Consider the following 17,873-nt stretch of genomic DNA (forward strand, 5'->3'; position numbering starts at 1 on the left):
GCCCGCCTGGAATTTGCAAAAAGGCACCTGAAGGACTCTCAGACCATGAGAAACGACATTCTCTGGTCTGATGAAACAAAGATTGAACTCTTTGGCCTGAATGCCAAGCGTCATAGCCCTGACTTGAACGTCTCTGGAGAGATCTGAAAATGGCTGTGCACCGACGCTGCCCATCCAACCTGATTGAACTTGAGAGGTTCTGCAAAGAAGAATGGGAGAAACTGCCCAGAAATAGGTGTGCCGAGCTTGTGGAATCATACCCAAGAAGACTTGAGGCTGTAATTCCTGCCAAAGTTGCTTCAACAAAGTATTGCGCAAAGGCTGTGAATACTTATGTACATGTTATGTTTTCGTTCTTTATTTTTAATAGATTTGCAAAAATTTGCAAAAAACAGTTTTTACTTTGTCATGGGTTGTGGGCTGCACGGTGGTGTAGTGGCTAGCACTGTCGCCTCACAGCAAGAGGGCCGCGGGTTCAATTCCCGGTCGGAGCGGTCCTTCTGTGTGGAGTTTGCATGTTCTCCCCATGGCAGCGTGGGTTCTCTCCGGGCTCTCCGGCTTCCTCCCACAGTCCAAAGACATGCTGCAGGTTAATTGATCTCTAAATTGCCCATAGGTGTGAATGTGAGAGTGAATGGTTGTATGTCCCTACATGTGCCCTCGATGGACTGGCGGCCTGTCCAGGGTGTCCCCTGCCTTCGCCCTATGTCAGCTGGGATAGGCTCCAGCGACCCTAATGAGGATAAGCGGTATTGAAAATGGATGGATGGATGGATTATGGGTTGTTGTGTGTAGAATGTTGAGGAAAATAATGAATTTAATCCATTTGGAATAAGGCTGTAACATAACAAAATGTGGAAAAAGTGAAGCGCTGTGAATACTTTCCGGATGCACTGTATGCATGAAAGTATGAGGCTGTGATCAAAGCCCTAGTTTCACTCACTCACTTCAGGCAGTCCAAACACTGTGATAATTATAATGTATCAGGGTAATAGACACAATCAGTGAACTCATGAGCCAGAATACAACACAACACACATTCATTTGAAAAAAATTATGTAATGATTGGTTACTGGTACACATGTGAGCCTTACTTTGTTAGGAGAAACAGCTTCAGTGGCAGCACCACTGAATGTAACTAGATTTACATCATACATAAATCAACAGTTTTAGAAAACTAACAAGTCAACAGATTTAGTTACAAAAATTGTCAATCTTCCCAAAAAGGCACAGGGGATGTACAGTAGCACTTGCATCCCTCTTAGAGAACATTTGCATAACTGAATAAATACGCCTGCTGCTCTTTAATATCAAACTGTGCCACAGTGGAAGCACGGTCATCATGCAATTACAGCAGAGTGCAACATTGTGAATTAGTGGAAAAACACAGCATATAAATATCTCTCCAGAAAATATAAAGACTGAAGAATAAAAGGTTATTTAGTACCATTAATCAAAAATATGAATTGGAAATTTTCAAGCATATACAGTATTTATAATATTTGCCAAAATGATATTTAACAACCACCGTAAAACAAACTATCCGATATAATGAGTAAAATGTGCAATTAAAAGCATTTGGGAGAGCAGGTTCTGCACTCGCACATCTACATCGAAAAAACACCTGAACTAGTTATTGCTAAAGAATCACAAGTTTATCTGAGTATCATTGGATGGAAACTGGTCAATCAGATGTTGAGTTTCTCCAATGGTCTTATATTTTAAATAACAAAAAGGAATTTGATATTAAATGCTGGACTGTTATTTGACTTGAGGATATTACGCAGTGCTAGCTGCTCACAAATTGTAAAAAGTAAGAAAATGTGTCTCAAACCACCCTCTAGCTTAAGAAGTAGTAAACTCTTTTAAAAAGGTCTCCAAAATGACAAAGTCTTTGCAGCACACTGGGAGTTTAGTTCTCTGACTGCACAATAAAAACAGTTAAAATAAAAACCTAACCATCACTATTCCTCTGCTTTATCTGGAACAAACAAGATGGTTTTACAAACATAATTATTGTTACTATTGCATTTATGACACTTGTTATCCAGATGATTTATTGCTCATATTTTCTCCTGTGCTGCCTTGAATCTGTGTCACTTATCATTGACCGATCGCTGTTTGGTTCACTGGGTCAGTAACTTCAGTGCCTGAAATTCACTACAACTAACTCCACGCTGGTTTGAGTCAAAGCCCTCGTCTGTCCCTTTGTTTTCAAATATTTACTAATCCAGCAACTGTTTTTATGAACAGTTCATGCTCAGTGCCTTACCAGAAGGCCTCTATAAAAGTTGAATAAACCTCCTTCAAAAAGAGAAGAGGAAGTATCTACCACAGATCGAAGTCATCACAGCTCCACTTTGCCTTCTATCACCTTCTTTATGATACTACAAATATAGACCCTTTTCGCTTTTCTGCTGCAAAAATAGAGTAGATCTAAGTTAGACCCTGAAATCACACTATTTGCTGTTACTACAGTGAAACCTCAACACAACCATGAACATATGGGTCCTTTGAGCAAATAGCATTAAGTTTGTGCAAAAACAAAAACAAAACAACGACCCATTACATTCAACCAGGCCAGATCCTCTTCGTTTTTACCACATAGTAAAATACTTGTTAGCAGTGTTATTTTCTGTTCCCCTTTCTAAAATAAAAACTAGGTAACATATGACACTGTCAATTATCTTTTCTGGAAGCTACAAAATAATTTGAGTGCTTGGAAATCAGTGTTCATTGAAATGCATAATTGCTGCTGCAGTCAAAACAGAAACATTTCTAATTTCAAGTATTACTATTTAGAATACCTTTTTCAACTCATTACAGTGGGGAAATCTTACTGACTAATGAGGATTCAACAAAAGGACAACTAAACTGATGCATACTTACTACATACTTACTTCAATTATTGCTTTAAAATGTGTATTGAATAACAGGTTAATTGCAGAGCAGAAGCTCTTAACTCAGTATTAAAGTTTCCAAAAGCCCTCTTTGTGTGGGGGAGTATTATAGAAGACAAGAAAATAGATCTATTGTAAAAATGCAATAAGTAAAATCTCAGTCAGAAGATACCTCAGTCAAAGCTCATTGGACAATAAGAAAGATGTGCTTTAGTTGATTTGAATTTCTAAACTGTAACGGACAATGATGATTCAATCCTAAAGAGGACACTTCAGTTTAGAAACTACCTCAAATTTCAATGCAGCAGTGTAAATTATAGCTTATAAATAATAAGGAAATCAGAAATCCAAATTTGTTATTTTCTATTTCTCATTTTCCAAGAAAAATGTAACAGAAAATAAGATGTTTAACTGTTACACAAACCTGTACTGAGCTCAGAAAAGTGAGCCTTAAAGCCCCATGTCTTCAGAGAGCGTCATTAGCAAGAGTCTCTGTGGAGAGCCAGATCCTCGCCCCGTTCAGAAATTTGCTAATGGGGGTCCCATAGCCACTGCGACGACACAGGTTTCCCATTGGGGTGAAAGGAAAAGAGGAAGTAAGGAAATCTGGAGGTGAAGGGGGGAAGCTGGCCTTAAAATACATCCTCCTTTGGTCGGAGAGGGGCCCACTTGAGCTGGGGAGTGGCGTGCCGCCTGGACTGGGTCCCTTATACTGCCTGAGCTTACTCTGTAGAATCTCTATTTCATCGACCAGTTGGGAGAGCTTGTGGTAGGCGGTGATGGGGCCTCCTTTGGAAATGCAGGCTTCAGGAACCCAGCGTAGAAAGAAGAGCTTCCAGAGAGCCAGGTGTGAGGGCATGAGCAGAGGGATCAGGAGGCTCTGCTGGTCAGCAGGTCGAGAGAACCAGTCTCTGAAGAAGCGCTCCGACGGGCTTTCGTCTCTCACAAGTGAGAAATCAGGCTTCAGCTCCGACACCAGAGAGCCCCGTCGGGTCAATGAATCCTCTCCAACCTTCAGTCCATTGCGCAGAGATGCAGGTGTTCCTCGCAATGTGGAACTGTACATTTTCTGGTGGAGGAAAGACACAGTTTATCATATTTTGTAATAACTATTATCTCACCAAAGCTCACTCGTTGCAGGTTGTCTTTTAGTGCATCTCCATGATTTATTTTCTGTGTAATGATTCACATTTTCTCTCAAGTTGCTGAAACATTTGCCATAAAATCTCTGCAGCAATTCTAAAACTGCTGACTGGATGGATAATTCATGTTAAACATTTCCTTGATCCGAAATTATTTCTAAATTCAGCAAAATGCATGAAAATAAGCACCTTAAATTAATTAGAAATCACAGTCAAAGGCAGCTAAACTGTATCAACACTGATTCCTACCCAGCAAGAAAAAAACAAAAATGCTGTTAAACTCTGAAAAAAGAAAGAAAGAAAGAAGCTATTTAGTAGTTAAGTCTTTCTGCTTTAACCAATACCAAACGAATTAACAAGAGTGTGATAGTTCTGTGTCGACGTATAACAAGTCTTTGCACACACAAAACTGATAAAGACGGTACGCCTTTAATTCAACATGGCTGAAAACCATTAAACTAAGGTGGAAAGTCGACACTGAAATTAAAATGTTTGTTATGTATCCAAGGTAGTAAAATAAGTGAACATGCAGATAAAAAAAGATGTGCTACTTCCACTCCAATTAACGTGTGGAGTGAGTTAGGTACCTTTGTGCGTCTGAAGGATTTCACTTCCCCATTCTGAACGCAGGCCACTCCTTTGCCTACATACATGGGGTTGTTAAAGAGCGTTTGGTCTTTAGCAGAGAACTGCTGTGACCAGTCCCAAACAGGAGGGAAATACACAACCTGGTCTTCTCCTTGAGGGATTGCTTTATTCTTGGCAAAGTCCTGTAGAGTAAAGACATGGTTATTTATACTCTGGATGTTTTTTTCATAGTCTAGAGTAATGTGTTTTGTATAATGCTTTGTACAGAGTTGAGCTATCAATCCATGTAGGTAAACAAAATAAAACCCAAACTGCCATAATTTGCTTTTGCCAATTTCATTTAGTTACTTCCCTGGGCACAAGCGAAATGTGTTCTTATCTGTGTGCATTACACCATTCTCTTTCCTGTCAATTATCTGACAATAATATATATATATATATATATATATATATATATATATATATATATAAATATAAGTTACACAAAATTACAATGTTTGACATCAGATAATGCCACAAAAACATGTTGCTTCTAAGCAAGCACAGTTAAAATAATGTGTTATGTTTTTTTATTTAATAAACTACTATTTATGTATATACACACATGTCATATTTGATATACATCATATACAGTATATATACATATATATATATATTCCAGATTATGGATGATTCTGTTGCATTTGGTGGACAGTATTGTTGACTGTGGCATTTCCATGTATGAATATATTTATTAACTCAACTAAATAAATGAATACACAATCATATGTGTGTGTCGCTCACCACCAGGTGCTGAGCACGCTGTTTGGGAGAATTGAAGAGGAAAGTACTGAAGAGTGGGATCCACATGCTATCACTCAGTACTGTCAGATAGGCCTCTGTGAACTCGAATGCTGCTGGGTACTGGTTCATCATCTGCCACACGCAGTCCAGGAACAGTATGAACAGTGGGGACTTGACCGAGAAAACAGAGAAAAACAAACAAGCATAAATGTTTTGGCCTTTCTATTAGTTCTGGGAGTGGGTTATTTACTGTCAGGCAAATACCTCGTCTTTGTCATTCTTCTTTAAGTGGTTGCATCTGTCCAAGAAGCGATGGCCAGCCATCACCCACTCCTTCTGCACCAAACTCTGAAAGCCAATGAGGCTGCGATAATGAGGGTCCAACATGAGCTGCACCAAGGAGGACACCACACAGTTCAGGTCGCGGTCTTCCTCTTCTGCACAGGTAGAAAAAAAAAAGTGAAATCAAAAGCTTAAAAGAAGCACTTTCAACATTACTATAGCGCTGTTCAGACCTGACGTCTTGGGTGATCTCATCACAAGTGGGCGGCTCTAAATAAGTCAGGTCACAACCGGCATTAGAAAGCGTTTCCACATGCATCCCAAATGGCCACTTGTGATCAAATCTCACTTCCCTACTTTATGCGTTGTTGCTGTTGTTAACCAGCCGGAGGCAGTAATGCAAATCACCAGTGCTCAATTGTGTTTGGGAGGCTTGTCGTGCTATATATGCACACTTCAGCGCCAATTTTGTAGTTTGCCTCGAGGAGACAGACTGCGGGGGGCTTTCATCTCTCTCACCTCAAAATAATATGGGGACAAATGACTGATTAAGACGACTTACAGATGGGGAGTTTTACCTTGAAGAATGACTGAAGTGTTCTTTCCTTCCATGAGGTACAGCATCTCAGCCGAGTGTTTCAGGAAAGCCCTCGAGTCAAAAGGAACATAAACATTAATGGATTTAAAAAAACAAAACATGCATAACTATTTTACATGAAACCAGCTTATCACTCATAACTTTTAGGGTGTACAAAAGTAAAATATTAGTGTCTTGACAAAATATAAACGAAAAGTCTTTTTTGCGCTCGTTGCACCGGAAACAGATGACAGTAGCCAGTTGCTGCCCACTCAACATATATAGGATGTGTGCATGCATCTTAAAATTTACAATAACAATATAAATTTGTTTATGCAGGTATGTTACATTCCAGGGGGAACTATATGGTTAACACAGACTTTGTGACATTTTAATTTGGTCTCTTTTAAACTTTACAAAGAGCCATCATGCAGTGTTGGATTGTTTACATACCTGACGTACTCCAGCCATCGTGTGTTTTCAATAGATGAGAGCCACCTCTCCTCCGACTCCTCGAAAGGATCTGGACAGTCAAAACAGTCAAATACTTGTATTCCTACAACACTACATACACACATGTGGAGAATGCCTTTTTATTTACTCTAGAAAGAAATGTGCATTGAGATAGATTTCTCACAAAAGTTATGTGGATACTTGCTGTGGTTATCTACGATTACTGTTGAAATGAGGCTCACCTATGACACAGATCTGCCTGATTTTAGTAAAGGCACTCTGGATGTCCTGGATGTTGGGCAGACACTTGTCGAGATCTGACTTGATGACTTCACTGCGCTGTGGGTGGCTTTTTGTGATGGCGGAGAATATCCTACAACAACACAAGACAAAACTTGATGATGGAGGTCTTAAAATAGCTATAGCTATATATATATATATATATATATATCTATATCAGCTTTATTACCAAAAAGTACATGTTTAGATTTATATTAAATTAAAACTGCTGCTAACATCTGTTGGCTGCTATTGCCTTCCAGTGTAATAGAGAGTAGAAAAACACATTTGATAAATGTTTTAATCTTAATAAAGTAGAGGAGTTTGGTGTACTTTTGATCAATCTTTCTCTGCTGCAATGGATCACCAATGCTGGCCATGCGGACAAGAGCACTTCCATTTGGGTGATTCCAGCACCAGAGCTACAAGGAAGAATGGAAATAAATCAGCGGGCAAATAAAAGTGATGCTCTGATCAATCAAAGATTACAAATTATTCCATTGGTGGTCCATGAATGTCCTAATAAAATAATGTTCAAGGCCTAATTATATATAACTGACAGAAATACTAAATGTATCCCTAAGTGAAGCTTGAAAACCAGCACGCTGTAAATGGAGATATTAGCAAACTCACAGGGATGCGCTGATTCATGAAGTATATGGAGTGCTTCTTTAGATCCTGATCTGCCAGTGAAACTGGGACAACAAAGTGCTCTGGAAGACTGAAAAGAAAATTTAGAGAATGATTCCTGTGTAACGGCAGTTACACAGGAATCATAAGACACCGGGAATATATATCTAAGAAAAGGTACTGTTTCCCCCACAACTCAATCTTAAAGTCTGAAAGACAAAGACATCCAAAGGAAGAAAAATCACATTTAGGCTTTGTATTGTATCACTTACACATGCCCATCTTTTTAATTTGAATGCGATAAGTGTGTCGCTTCATGACGACATACCAAAATATGGTGCCATCAGTACTAAAAGCCTTGGTCCATGTACTGTAAATATTTGGTGAGCAGCAAATCTGTTTGGCTGTGCCTGTCCCAAATAACTAAACTGGGGAATATCTTTAGCAGTGAGTGTTTTGTGACCGAGGGAACACTGAATCAGAGTGAACCGCAAGTATTGTTTTAGCCCCATGGGAGTTTGGTGCAGGCTACTATTATGCAAATTCCAAATGAGCACACTGAGACAGTGTAACATGCAAGGGAAAAAGCTTCCAGTGTAAATATACCGTCTTGCCAAAACATACCAGGTATGAGTAAAGGCTGAATAATGAATGACTAACAACTAAGACCAAGTTAAGGAGCTCCAGACTCAATCTGCCTCCAACGCCCATAATAAATAACAAACAACGTGAGCTGAAAACCTTGGTGAGATGGCATAACTCTCGTTGATGGAGCACACTCTCCACTCCAATGCCCCTGTTCTCTTGATCTCCCGATCCCAGTCTGATGGACGGTCAAAAATAGGAGTCCGTAATCCTCCTCGAGGGCTAGCACCATTGACTCGCTGACCTGGAAATACAGATACACTTTGAGATCATTTCTGGTGCATAATGCAGATGAATGTAATAAGATAATCAGAAATACATGTGGATTAACCTCAAGATCACACTTTAAAAAACATGTTATGCCTTTTGAAAGCAATGAAAGTAATATGTCATGCTAAATACGTACCTTTAGATTCATGGTACCGCCGCCCTTGATACTCAAAGCCAAACAGCAGTGGAAGATCAGCTGGATGGGAATAGTGGGCGATAGCAAGGCAAACCTAGAATAAAAAGAAAAGTGCTCTTATGGGACACACCGTGTTCAAGAGAATAGAAGTACAGCTGAATGGAGGAAATCAATTAAAACATTAAGGCAGATTAGGTTTTATCAAAACTATTCAGCTTAAAAACTCGTACACTCTGAGTGCCAACATGAGGCAGGTTCTTTAAACACACAACAACAAGTAAAACCTGGGAAAGCAAATGTTTAACTGACAGCCAACTGCTCTGGGTTTATAGGACTGAATATGCCTGTGGCTCCACAAGAGTCACACAAAGCCATCCATTCAGTAGTAAAGCTGTGACATGAGCACACTGAACAAGTGTATGTTCATCAATGTGTGTGTAGACAAAGCTGCTCCCAACTCGGTAATTTCCAATGGCAAAATAAGCTATTATAGGTTGGGTTCATTCCATATGTCACAAAGAAAAAAAGAACAGAGCCCTGTTTTAGGTTCACACTGTAATTACATACATGGTGTCCATAAATAAACTCACAAGAAATGAGGGAAGGCCGACTTCAAGTGCTCTATACATAATCGCCCTTCCAGATTCTGATGTTGCAGCGGAGTACAGAAATAACTGATATAGAGACTTGTAATGCTGCTCATAAGACTGTTCAATGCACAGCCTCACTATAAAGCTTGTTAGCTAAATATGCTGCAGCTATGTGCTATGGGGAAGTTCTCCAAAACCTACACAAATTGCTCCACTGTGACATGCGAGGAGATCAGACATGTAGCTATGTACATTCACATTAATTTCATTGGCATGCTGTAAACTTGAGATATACAGCTGCCTAACTCTTGTGGGTCAGGTAGTGAGGCTGCAGAGAGCCAGGAGCTCCTGAAAACGTCTGTGCATATAATTCACAAATACACATTTATTTTCTGGACTTCAACAACTTCACCTACCACAAAGTTTTGAACACAACATCCGTGTTTACATAGCTCAAGTCTGCTGAATGTTTATTGTGTTACTGTTGGCTGTGTTTTGAGTTGGTTTAGTGTACCCATCAAGCAATCTCGTGTTAATAGGTTATGTCCAAAGGTGCCAACTTTGTGGTTAACATTTTTGATTTGATTTTTTTAAACAATTTTTGTTTTTTTAAACAAAGGGCTTGAAGGTAGTAATTGTGGTCTTGGCTCCGACTCCGACTGCCAGGAACCTCGGTGTGACACTCGACAGTCAACTCTCCCTGACTGCCAACATTACCGCAATAACACGCTCCTGTAGGTACATGCTGTACAACATCAGGAGAATACGACCTCTTCTCACTCAGAAGGCGGCACAGGTTCTGGTCCAGGCTCTGGTCATCTCACGACTAGACTACTTCAACTCCCTCCTGGCAGGTCTACCTGCTAATGCCATTCGACCTCTACAGCTCATCCAGAATGCAGCAGCTCGACTGGTCTTCTTCAACCTCCTGAAATTTACCCACACTACTCCGCGACCTTCACTGGTTACCGGTGGCCGCCCGCATACGCTTCAAAACATTGGTACTTGCGTACCGTGCTGGGAACAAATCGGGTCCGGTTTACATCCAGCTCGTTCACTTCACTCGGCTTCTGCCAATCGGCTTGTAGCTCCTTCACTTCGAGCTAAACACTCAACAAAATCACGACTGGTTGCTGTCCTGGCTCCTCATTGGTGGAACGAGCTCCCCATTGACATCAGGACAGCAGAAAGTCTCTACATCTTCCGTCGCAAACTAAAAACACATCTTTTTCGACTATACCTTGAATAGGGAAGCTAGAGCCGTAGTAGCACTTTAATGTCTCTTACTGATAGTACTTTGTAGTTTAACTTTATTGAAGAAATTGTACTTGCTTGATTCTTGTTGTTCTGAGTTTGGACTCATGGTTTAATGCACTTATTGTAAGTCACTTTGGATAAAAGCGTCAGCTAAATGACATGTAATGTGATGTAACGTAATGTAATTGCTGCTAATTACCGCAATGGCTTAACTCATGACATAACTGACTAATTTACATATAATCTTATATCAATTGCTGCTATAAAAATGACACTCACAGGTCTCTACACTGAGCTATAGTTTGAAGAATGAAACATCTGTCCATGTAATCTCTCTGTGGAGCAGATGAGTCAGAGTCATGCTGGAAGTTGTTCCTACAATAAAGGATCAGTTTAAGCTCTGTGCCTTGAATGAGCATTGTTCTCTTCGTCTCTTATTCATCGTTTGGCTAATGGCCACACTGATGAGTAGTTAGTGGTTTATATCCAGATAGAAGGGGAGAGAATGGTGTGCTATAAATAGCCTTGTTGCTGAGGAAGTGGTCATAACACTGACACAGAGAGAGAGTATAAAGTGAAACAGTCAGTCAGGAAAGAAAAAGTTTGGCCACCAACAAGTAAAAGTGAAGTGGACAAGGAAAACTGAGAAATGGGGAATGAATGGTTAATACTGATCAATAGAGGCATTAAAAGCTGGGCTTAGCAACATTGTAGAAACCAGCAAGAATAAGGTAACTGTTGAAGGTAACTAGCTACACTAGCTCCAAAAATCTCTAAATCCAGGCCATCCAAAACTGAGGCCATCCTCCAAAACCACTCCCCCAAAATGACAACAATGAACATTACATTACATTTTTTTTTCTTCCATAATGAACCTAAAGAACGAACGTGGCTATATTACAATCCGGCAACAGCCACCAGTTGTTTTTTGCCAAAGCATTCGATTTATTGATTGCTGTTGGGCTGCTGCTGATGTTAACTATAACAATTACAAATATGACAAATAATGTTTCTAAAATAAATTTTGCAGCTTTAAGAGTTGTCGCCACAATGTGTTGGAACTTCATGTGACACTTTGAAATGACTATGAAGGCAAGATTTTAAATTACACACAAATTGTGTATGAATTGTGGTGAAAACTGGTGCCATTTGTGTAGCGTTCAACCCATTCATCTCAGGGTCCCTGGGCTTGGATACATGGGAGAAGTAGAATGGCAGTATGAATTTTTATTAATGCTACCACTGAGGGCGCCAAACATTTTTTAAAGTGTTTACGTTCTGGCAGGCTTTAATCTCACGCTTTTAAAGGCCCTTCTAAAAAGGTCACTATGAAATTATTGGATTTGATATGAAACAAAAGTAGCATCACTCACCTTTTTGGCACTGTCAGGCCCAGTTTCACGAAAGCAGAATCTTATGATGCGCAAATCTTTGCAATAGAGGATGAGCTCAGTCGGGTTGAACTTCAGCTTCTGGTTCGACCCCAATATTTTCTTCTTCCCCTTTGTGTCATTTACTGGGAGGAATAAAACACAAAATATGACTCATATTCCTCTAATGCAGATGGCAATGCTTAGTGGTGCAATTTTAAAGCATCCTCTGTGGACAGAACAACAATGTCAACTCCAAAACACTAAATGCATCTCTGCCAAGGCTGAATAGTTGTCTTAAGATATTTTAAGACTTTTACAATGTGTTTGAGAGTTGTGGCAAATTAAAGACCCCCAGCTAAAAGAACTTGGCAACTAATTATATAACAACCGTATAACAAATCAGAAACAGATGAATAGTTTTTGGGCTCAACCAAATATTGAATGTTCTATACGTCCAACAATGCATTTTACATTAAGTGTAGGAAAAGTGCTGCACTTGTGCAGAACAGTATCAATGACCTTGACATATGCCATTACAGATAACATTTTAATTCCAGGTGCAAATGGGGCCTTAAGTAGTTTATTATGTATCATTATAAATTATTAGTATGACTATGAAGCTAAATAGAATTTGTGAAATTGACTGTTGGAGCATTGAGACCCTACCACTCAAATTATGTGAAAGCACACAAAGTCCATATTACCTCTCAGCAGAATCAAAATGTACTGATTTGATTGATATTACCCATCACTAGTGCCTTATCTCATCATTATACTCCTATACTTGTGCATATCCCATAACGATAAAGATAACAAGCTGGCTAGAACAAAGCCTAATGCAGTTGCTCTTGCAGTGTCAGCGATCGACAGCAATGAGATGTATAAACAAGTCTAATGCCAGCCAGGCCGCACTGCCACTAAATGCTGACTTAGCTGTTACATCACTTGTTATCAGATTTCGGACCAGGAAAGAGACCGACAAACAAAACCAGGCAAGCAAGCTGTCAAAGACAAATAAGGGGCCATTTAACTTTAATTATGACTTTAGGATGCTAACCATTTGTTCTGAAACAGTCGATTGAGTAAGAGCTCAAACATCTACTGAATACACTTAAAAAATGCAAACATTAACTTTTGTTTCTTTAATACCATTAGTCAAATTAATAGTTTAGGGTTATCTGGATACTAAAAAATGTGGGCTCTGGTAATACAAATTCCATGTGTGGAAGTCAGTAGATGTGTGTCTGCCATGACAATAGCAAACCTGCAGAAGACAAAAGAAAAAGGGAATACATTTTACACCAGATGTACCTGTTACTACTTGCTCCAGACAGGTTAGGGGGATGTCGTGTTCTCCAAGCAGGAGGTGGGACAAATAGGACTTCTGTAGTTACGGCAAACAACAACAAATAGTATGAGTGACATCAGGGAGACATTATTACACCCAAAACTAAACAAAATAATATAAGTGCTAGATTGAGTTGATCCTCCTCAGACTGAGTAATGATCAAGTTCCATTTTAGTATTATGGCGACAATCTGCCACATAGCTGGAAATGACGTCTGTTCTCTCACTTCTTGTGCGTTATCATTGACAATGTAGTACAGGAAAGTACACACGTTTTCCTTCCTCCTCACCAGCTGCACTGCACATACAATCATGGCTTTAGAAATGCAAGTATTTAAGCTGTTCAGCAGTATTCTGGTGGCACCAATAGATTTCACAAATATAAAGTGTTGACACTTTGAAGCACCGTATATGAGGAAGATTAAAAAAATGTGTTTTGGACTTGTCAAACATGACCAAAATCAAACCAACAACCTTATGTCTTTGTTATACTTTTTAGAATAACTAAATATTCAAAACAACACCGTTGAGTGCTTTCAAAATCTTACGACACAAATACCTGTTTAGAAGGGACTTCTGAAGGGATGAAGGAGACCTTAAAGTTGGTGCAGATCAACTTGCCCCAAAGGTCATCCTGGCTGCTTTCCGCACCGATGCATTTCCTCACAAAGTTCACCTCATTAACTACAATCTCCCCTGGGGACAAACAAATGAGAAAACAAGATGCAAACGTAAAACCACCATACGGTTCAAGGAAGAATACATAGTGAAGATAACGAAGTAAATAAGATGAATTGGCTTTGACTTTCTGAACATACCAGTAATTGGCTAGCTATTATTATTTTATTTTTTTTAAATGAAAGTCCCACATCCCACTGGTATCCAATGAACACCCATGTGTATAAATATGTAAAAATATCTAATGTTTTCAGAAAGATAAACGATAAATGAATATATTGCATTGAAATAAAACCCACTAAACATTCAGGTTTAACTACTTGAATGTGACATCCTTTGTTGTTCATTTATGACCCAAAGTTTGAAACTTTTGTGATTTGTTTCTTTGTTACAGTAATTGTCCTTCTCCATATACTTCTTTCCACACCTTTTCATACAACAAAAATGTTGGCGAATTAATCTTATTATTCTTAAGGCCAACAGAAAACTGTACAATACACATCACTTTTGAAACTAACCACCCAGTGCAAAAAGGAGTTCAACATGTTAGTGATACACCATGTGATTTTCCAAAAGCGTAGCAAACACAACAACATAATTTTGTCTCGACAGAAATAGGTATAAAACCAAACAGGAGGCTGAGGTCACTGATCTCATGCCCAATGTTTTTCTGTAAGAGCAGCAGGTTTGTGAAGGGCTCTGTTGCAAAACCAAAAAGTTAAATGACTTTAAAAAGCTGAAGCTACTTAACTCAGAGTTTATGAAAATGATCTCTTAATATGACAACAAAACAATAATGCCGCTAAATGTTGTCCCATGGATTCTCAAAAGAAGAGAGCTGGGGCAGCATGGTTGAGCCCTACAGACGAGGACACATCAAAGGACTGCCTCAAAGCAGCTAGTAACAAATGTACAGGAAGTTAAAAACACGTAGACTCGTCATGAAACATGTTCATATGTCCGGCTCCAAAATCAAGATGGGAGAGGATCGACAACCTCTAAGTGGTAAATGCTGCCTGCGAATGGAAAGTCTGTTTTACAAATATGTACAACTGGCAAATAACTAATGTAAGAGTTCTCATACTTTCATGAAAGACATCACTGTATATTTACTCCAAATCACATGCAACGTGACACGATGCCTAGGGTGTATCGAGCCACTCCCATGAGGCTCTAAAATCAACTGCTCAGACCAAACCAGAATAAACCTTTGAAATGAAGACTTTCCTGTTGCTCCAGTTAGTGAACTATCTACATTTAAGACTTTAGTGCATAGTCTTGGTATCAAGTGAAGAACTCTATATATTAAAAATCCACTTTTATGAGTTTTAAAACAGTTGTTTCCAACACAAAATATAACTTTCCACAACTAAGAGGATGAAATGCCACAGAAACAGAGAGGAACTGGGCTGCAAAGGCAAGAACTGAGGTGTATCCCTAAAAGTGATGCTGACAGACACTGAACAAGAATCTTAGTTATGCATCAAGCAATAAGTAATCCGTTTTGTGATGCCAACTAGTCTTAGGATCATGCAGAAAATAAACTTACCTTGAAGTAGCTTGGGTTCCAACTTTTTAATAGGTGGTTCAATTGTTTTCTTCACATCAGTCTAGAGAAAAAGCACAAGTCGCTTCAGAGTTACTTAAACATTACATTTTTTTCAATGGTTGATGAATAATGGCAATAATGTGCCATTACAAGGTGCAGGGGCTTGAAGATTACCACTCACACTCACTATGTGTTGTTAAAGCATGGGATATAAATTACTTCTGTAGAATTGATTAAAAAAAGAAAAGACTTGTTATAGGAATTGCAGATGTCCCTCAGATGCATAGTTGATCAGCATCTTGGCAGCTATCATGCTCGGTTTTGTTGAATTAATGTTGCATAACAGGTGGAACATGCCGTAAGAAATGATAAGCCTGGTGCAAGCCGTTTAGAGAACTAGATTGAAACCAAAGACACACAGCCGTCAACTAATGCTATTAATACTGTAACCCCAAGTGCTGACTTTGAACTCAAAGTGTTTGGGGTGGAAGATTAGGAATCATAGCATTTTCTGCACTTGGGTTTGTTTGTTTGTTTTTGTTTATATATATATTTATATATATATATATATATATATATATATATATATATATACCAAATAAAAGCATTATACATGGAAAAGAAAGAGCGAGAGCATATTTTGTTAAATAAGCAAAGGACTGAAACTTACAAATATGAATAACATCCCCTCAGAGTGTAAAATTCACAAACTGAATCTGTGTCATGTGCATGACTAATATTCACTCATAAATGTGCAATGATAATCCTAGATTGGAAGCATTTACATGGACACAAATATAGGTAATTGTAATATACATTTGTAATGATTACCAAGACCAGAGCATGCCAAAGACAATATGATGATACTTTTATGCTAGGAAAAATGTGTTGATGCTATTTTTGTTAACATAATGGCAATATATATATTTTTTTATCTACGTGCAAAACCCTTCCAACTCCTAGGCTTGACCTTGACAGTACAAACGCTTATTTAGTTTGGGCCGTTGCACCAAGTAAACAAACGCGTAGACTGGCTGTGCGGACAAGTGCGTACACCTGCAGGCTAGCACGTGCCCATAACCATACATTGAACGTCAACGTGTAGTCGGGTACTTAATCCTCTTTTCAAAACGGGATCAGATTTCAATTCTTCAAATGAAACATAGGGAGAAAACTCTTGCTACCTCTAAGTGTCAGAACTAAATATTCTGCATTTTGCGGCGGTGCAACGTTTAAAAACTATAGTTGTATAAGTACTAACTAAACCTTGTTTGTAGTGTTTTTTTAATGCAGCATCAAAGCTATATAGTGATCGTTCCTGTCGCGACAATGTCAGCCTAAATTAATTTAAAGTATTTGACACTGCAGCGTGACCATTCACCATGAAAACTCAACCTCGCGATCAGTCACAAGCACGAACATACCTGCAGGGGAGGAAGATAACACTTAAAAGTTGGTTTCATGGGTTTGACAGGAAACATTGTTTCCGCTCTCTCGGCGAGGTTCCTCAACGGGCGAAAAAAACAACCCAAAGGGCGCCTTCCGTGAAGTCCTTAGCTGAGTAAATCCGACACGTCCGTGTGTGAAATGGTCACCGGTACAGGCTGGGCCAGCGACCGCACTCCTCCATTACGATGAGCGGCTCGGTAGCGGGTCACGCGAGCTGGTTGAACTGTTGACAGAAGTTACCGGAGAGTCGTCCGTTAGCTCGGTTAGCTGGCCAGCAGAAAATACTATGTGAAGTTTAGAAACGAGATACAAACGGTGGAAAAAAATAATTGAGAAGCACCCGTTGTTTGTCCACGTTGTCTTTCCACCTGTTACGGTGTTATTTACCCTCCGTAACTTCCTGAATGTCTCACTAATTCAACCAAACGCAGCGCCCGTTGTGAAGGACTTAACGGCCATGTTCATAAGAAGCCGAGGTGCAGCTCTACTTCCGGGCTCCGCTGCTGAGCTGTACGTGTGTCCCGAGTCTCTGTCATCAAACTTTTTCTAAAGCTGAACCGGACACCGGGGTACTCTGTACATATCCGAAACCAAATAACTTTATACGACTGCACGTTGTAATAAATATCGATAAACTTGTCATTTGATGTAAAAAATAAATTAAAAAAAGACAGATTATTTTGTTCCCGTTGATCAAGAACACATCCCATGGACTACAACTCCCATGAGACGCTGACAGTTTATGGGTCAGGGTTTTACTTTTTTTTTTTTATGCTATAACTTTATTCCACAAATATACAAACTCTTGTTGGAACGTCAAACTCGCATTCATTACGCTTCATTGGGTATTTAATTTGACAGATTAAAAAAAATACAACGTATACGAATCAAATACAATCCGCAGGTAATACAGGTGCAGGTGTCCAACTAACAGGACCCTAATAA

At 39.2% G+C, this 17,873-nt stretch overlaps 1 protein-coding gene across 1 annotated transcript; it reads right to left on the minus strand.

The window, feature by feature from the left end:
- Positions 1 to 1,039: 1,039 nt before the first annotated feature.
- On the minus strand, positions 1,040 to 17,499 carry mtmr10 (myotubularin related protein 10). The gene is made up of 17 exons (XM_034559237.1): positions 17,269 to 17,499; positions 16,904 to 17,151; positions 15,480 to 15,540; positions 13,812 to 13,948; positions 13,217 to 13,289; positions 11,906 to 12,048; positions 8,686 to 8,779; positions 8,376 to 8,523; positions 7,638 to 7,725; positions 7,338 to 7,426; positions 6,968 to 7,098; positions 6,726 to 6,795; positions 6,274 to 6,344; positions 5,678 to 5,850; positions 5,414 to 5,584; positions 4,630 to 4,812; positions 1,040 to 3,969 (listed from the first exon to the last, which is right to left on the minus strand). The coding sequence occupies exons 2-17, from the start codon at positions 16,958 to 16,960 to the stop codon at positions 3,367 to 3,369; spliced, it is 2,292 nt and encodes a 763-aa protein (XP_034415128.1). The 5' UTR covers positions 16,961 to 17,151; positions 17,269 to 17,499; the 3' UTR covers positions 1,040 to 3,366.
- Positions 17,500 to 17,873: the final 374 nt, after the last annotated feature.

Source organism: Cyclopterus lumpus, chromosome 3 (genome assembly GCF_009769545.1).
Source record: "Cyclopterus lumpus isolate fCycLum1 chromosome 3, fCycLum1.pri, whole genome shotgun sequence".
In the NCBI taxonomy this organism is placed as follows: domain Eukaryota; kingdom Metazoa; phylum Chordata; class Actinopteri; order Perciformes; family Cyclopteridae; genus Cyclopterus; species Cyclopterus lumpus.

Bases quoted from the DNA above. Each gene is read 5' to 3' on its own strand.
- mtmr10 (XM_034559237.1), bottom strand. From the start codon at position 16,960: ATGTTTCCTGTCAAACCCATGAAACCAACTTTTAAGTGTTATCTTCCT. The intron at 13,949-15,479 runs GTAAGTTTATTT...GTTTGTCCCCAG, and splicing joins GGAACCCAAGCTACTTCAAG to GGGAGATTGTAGTTAATGAG. The intron at 7,427-7,637 runs GTGAGTTTGCTA...TCTTCCTTGTAG, and splicing joins TCATGAATCAGCGCATCCCT to CTCTGGTGCTGGAATCACCC.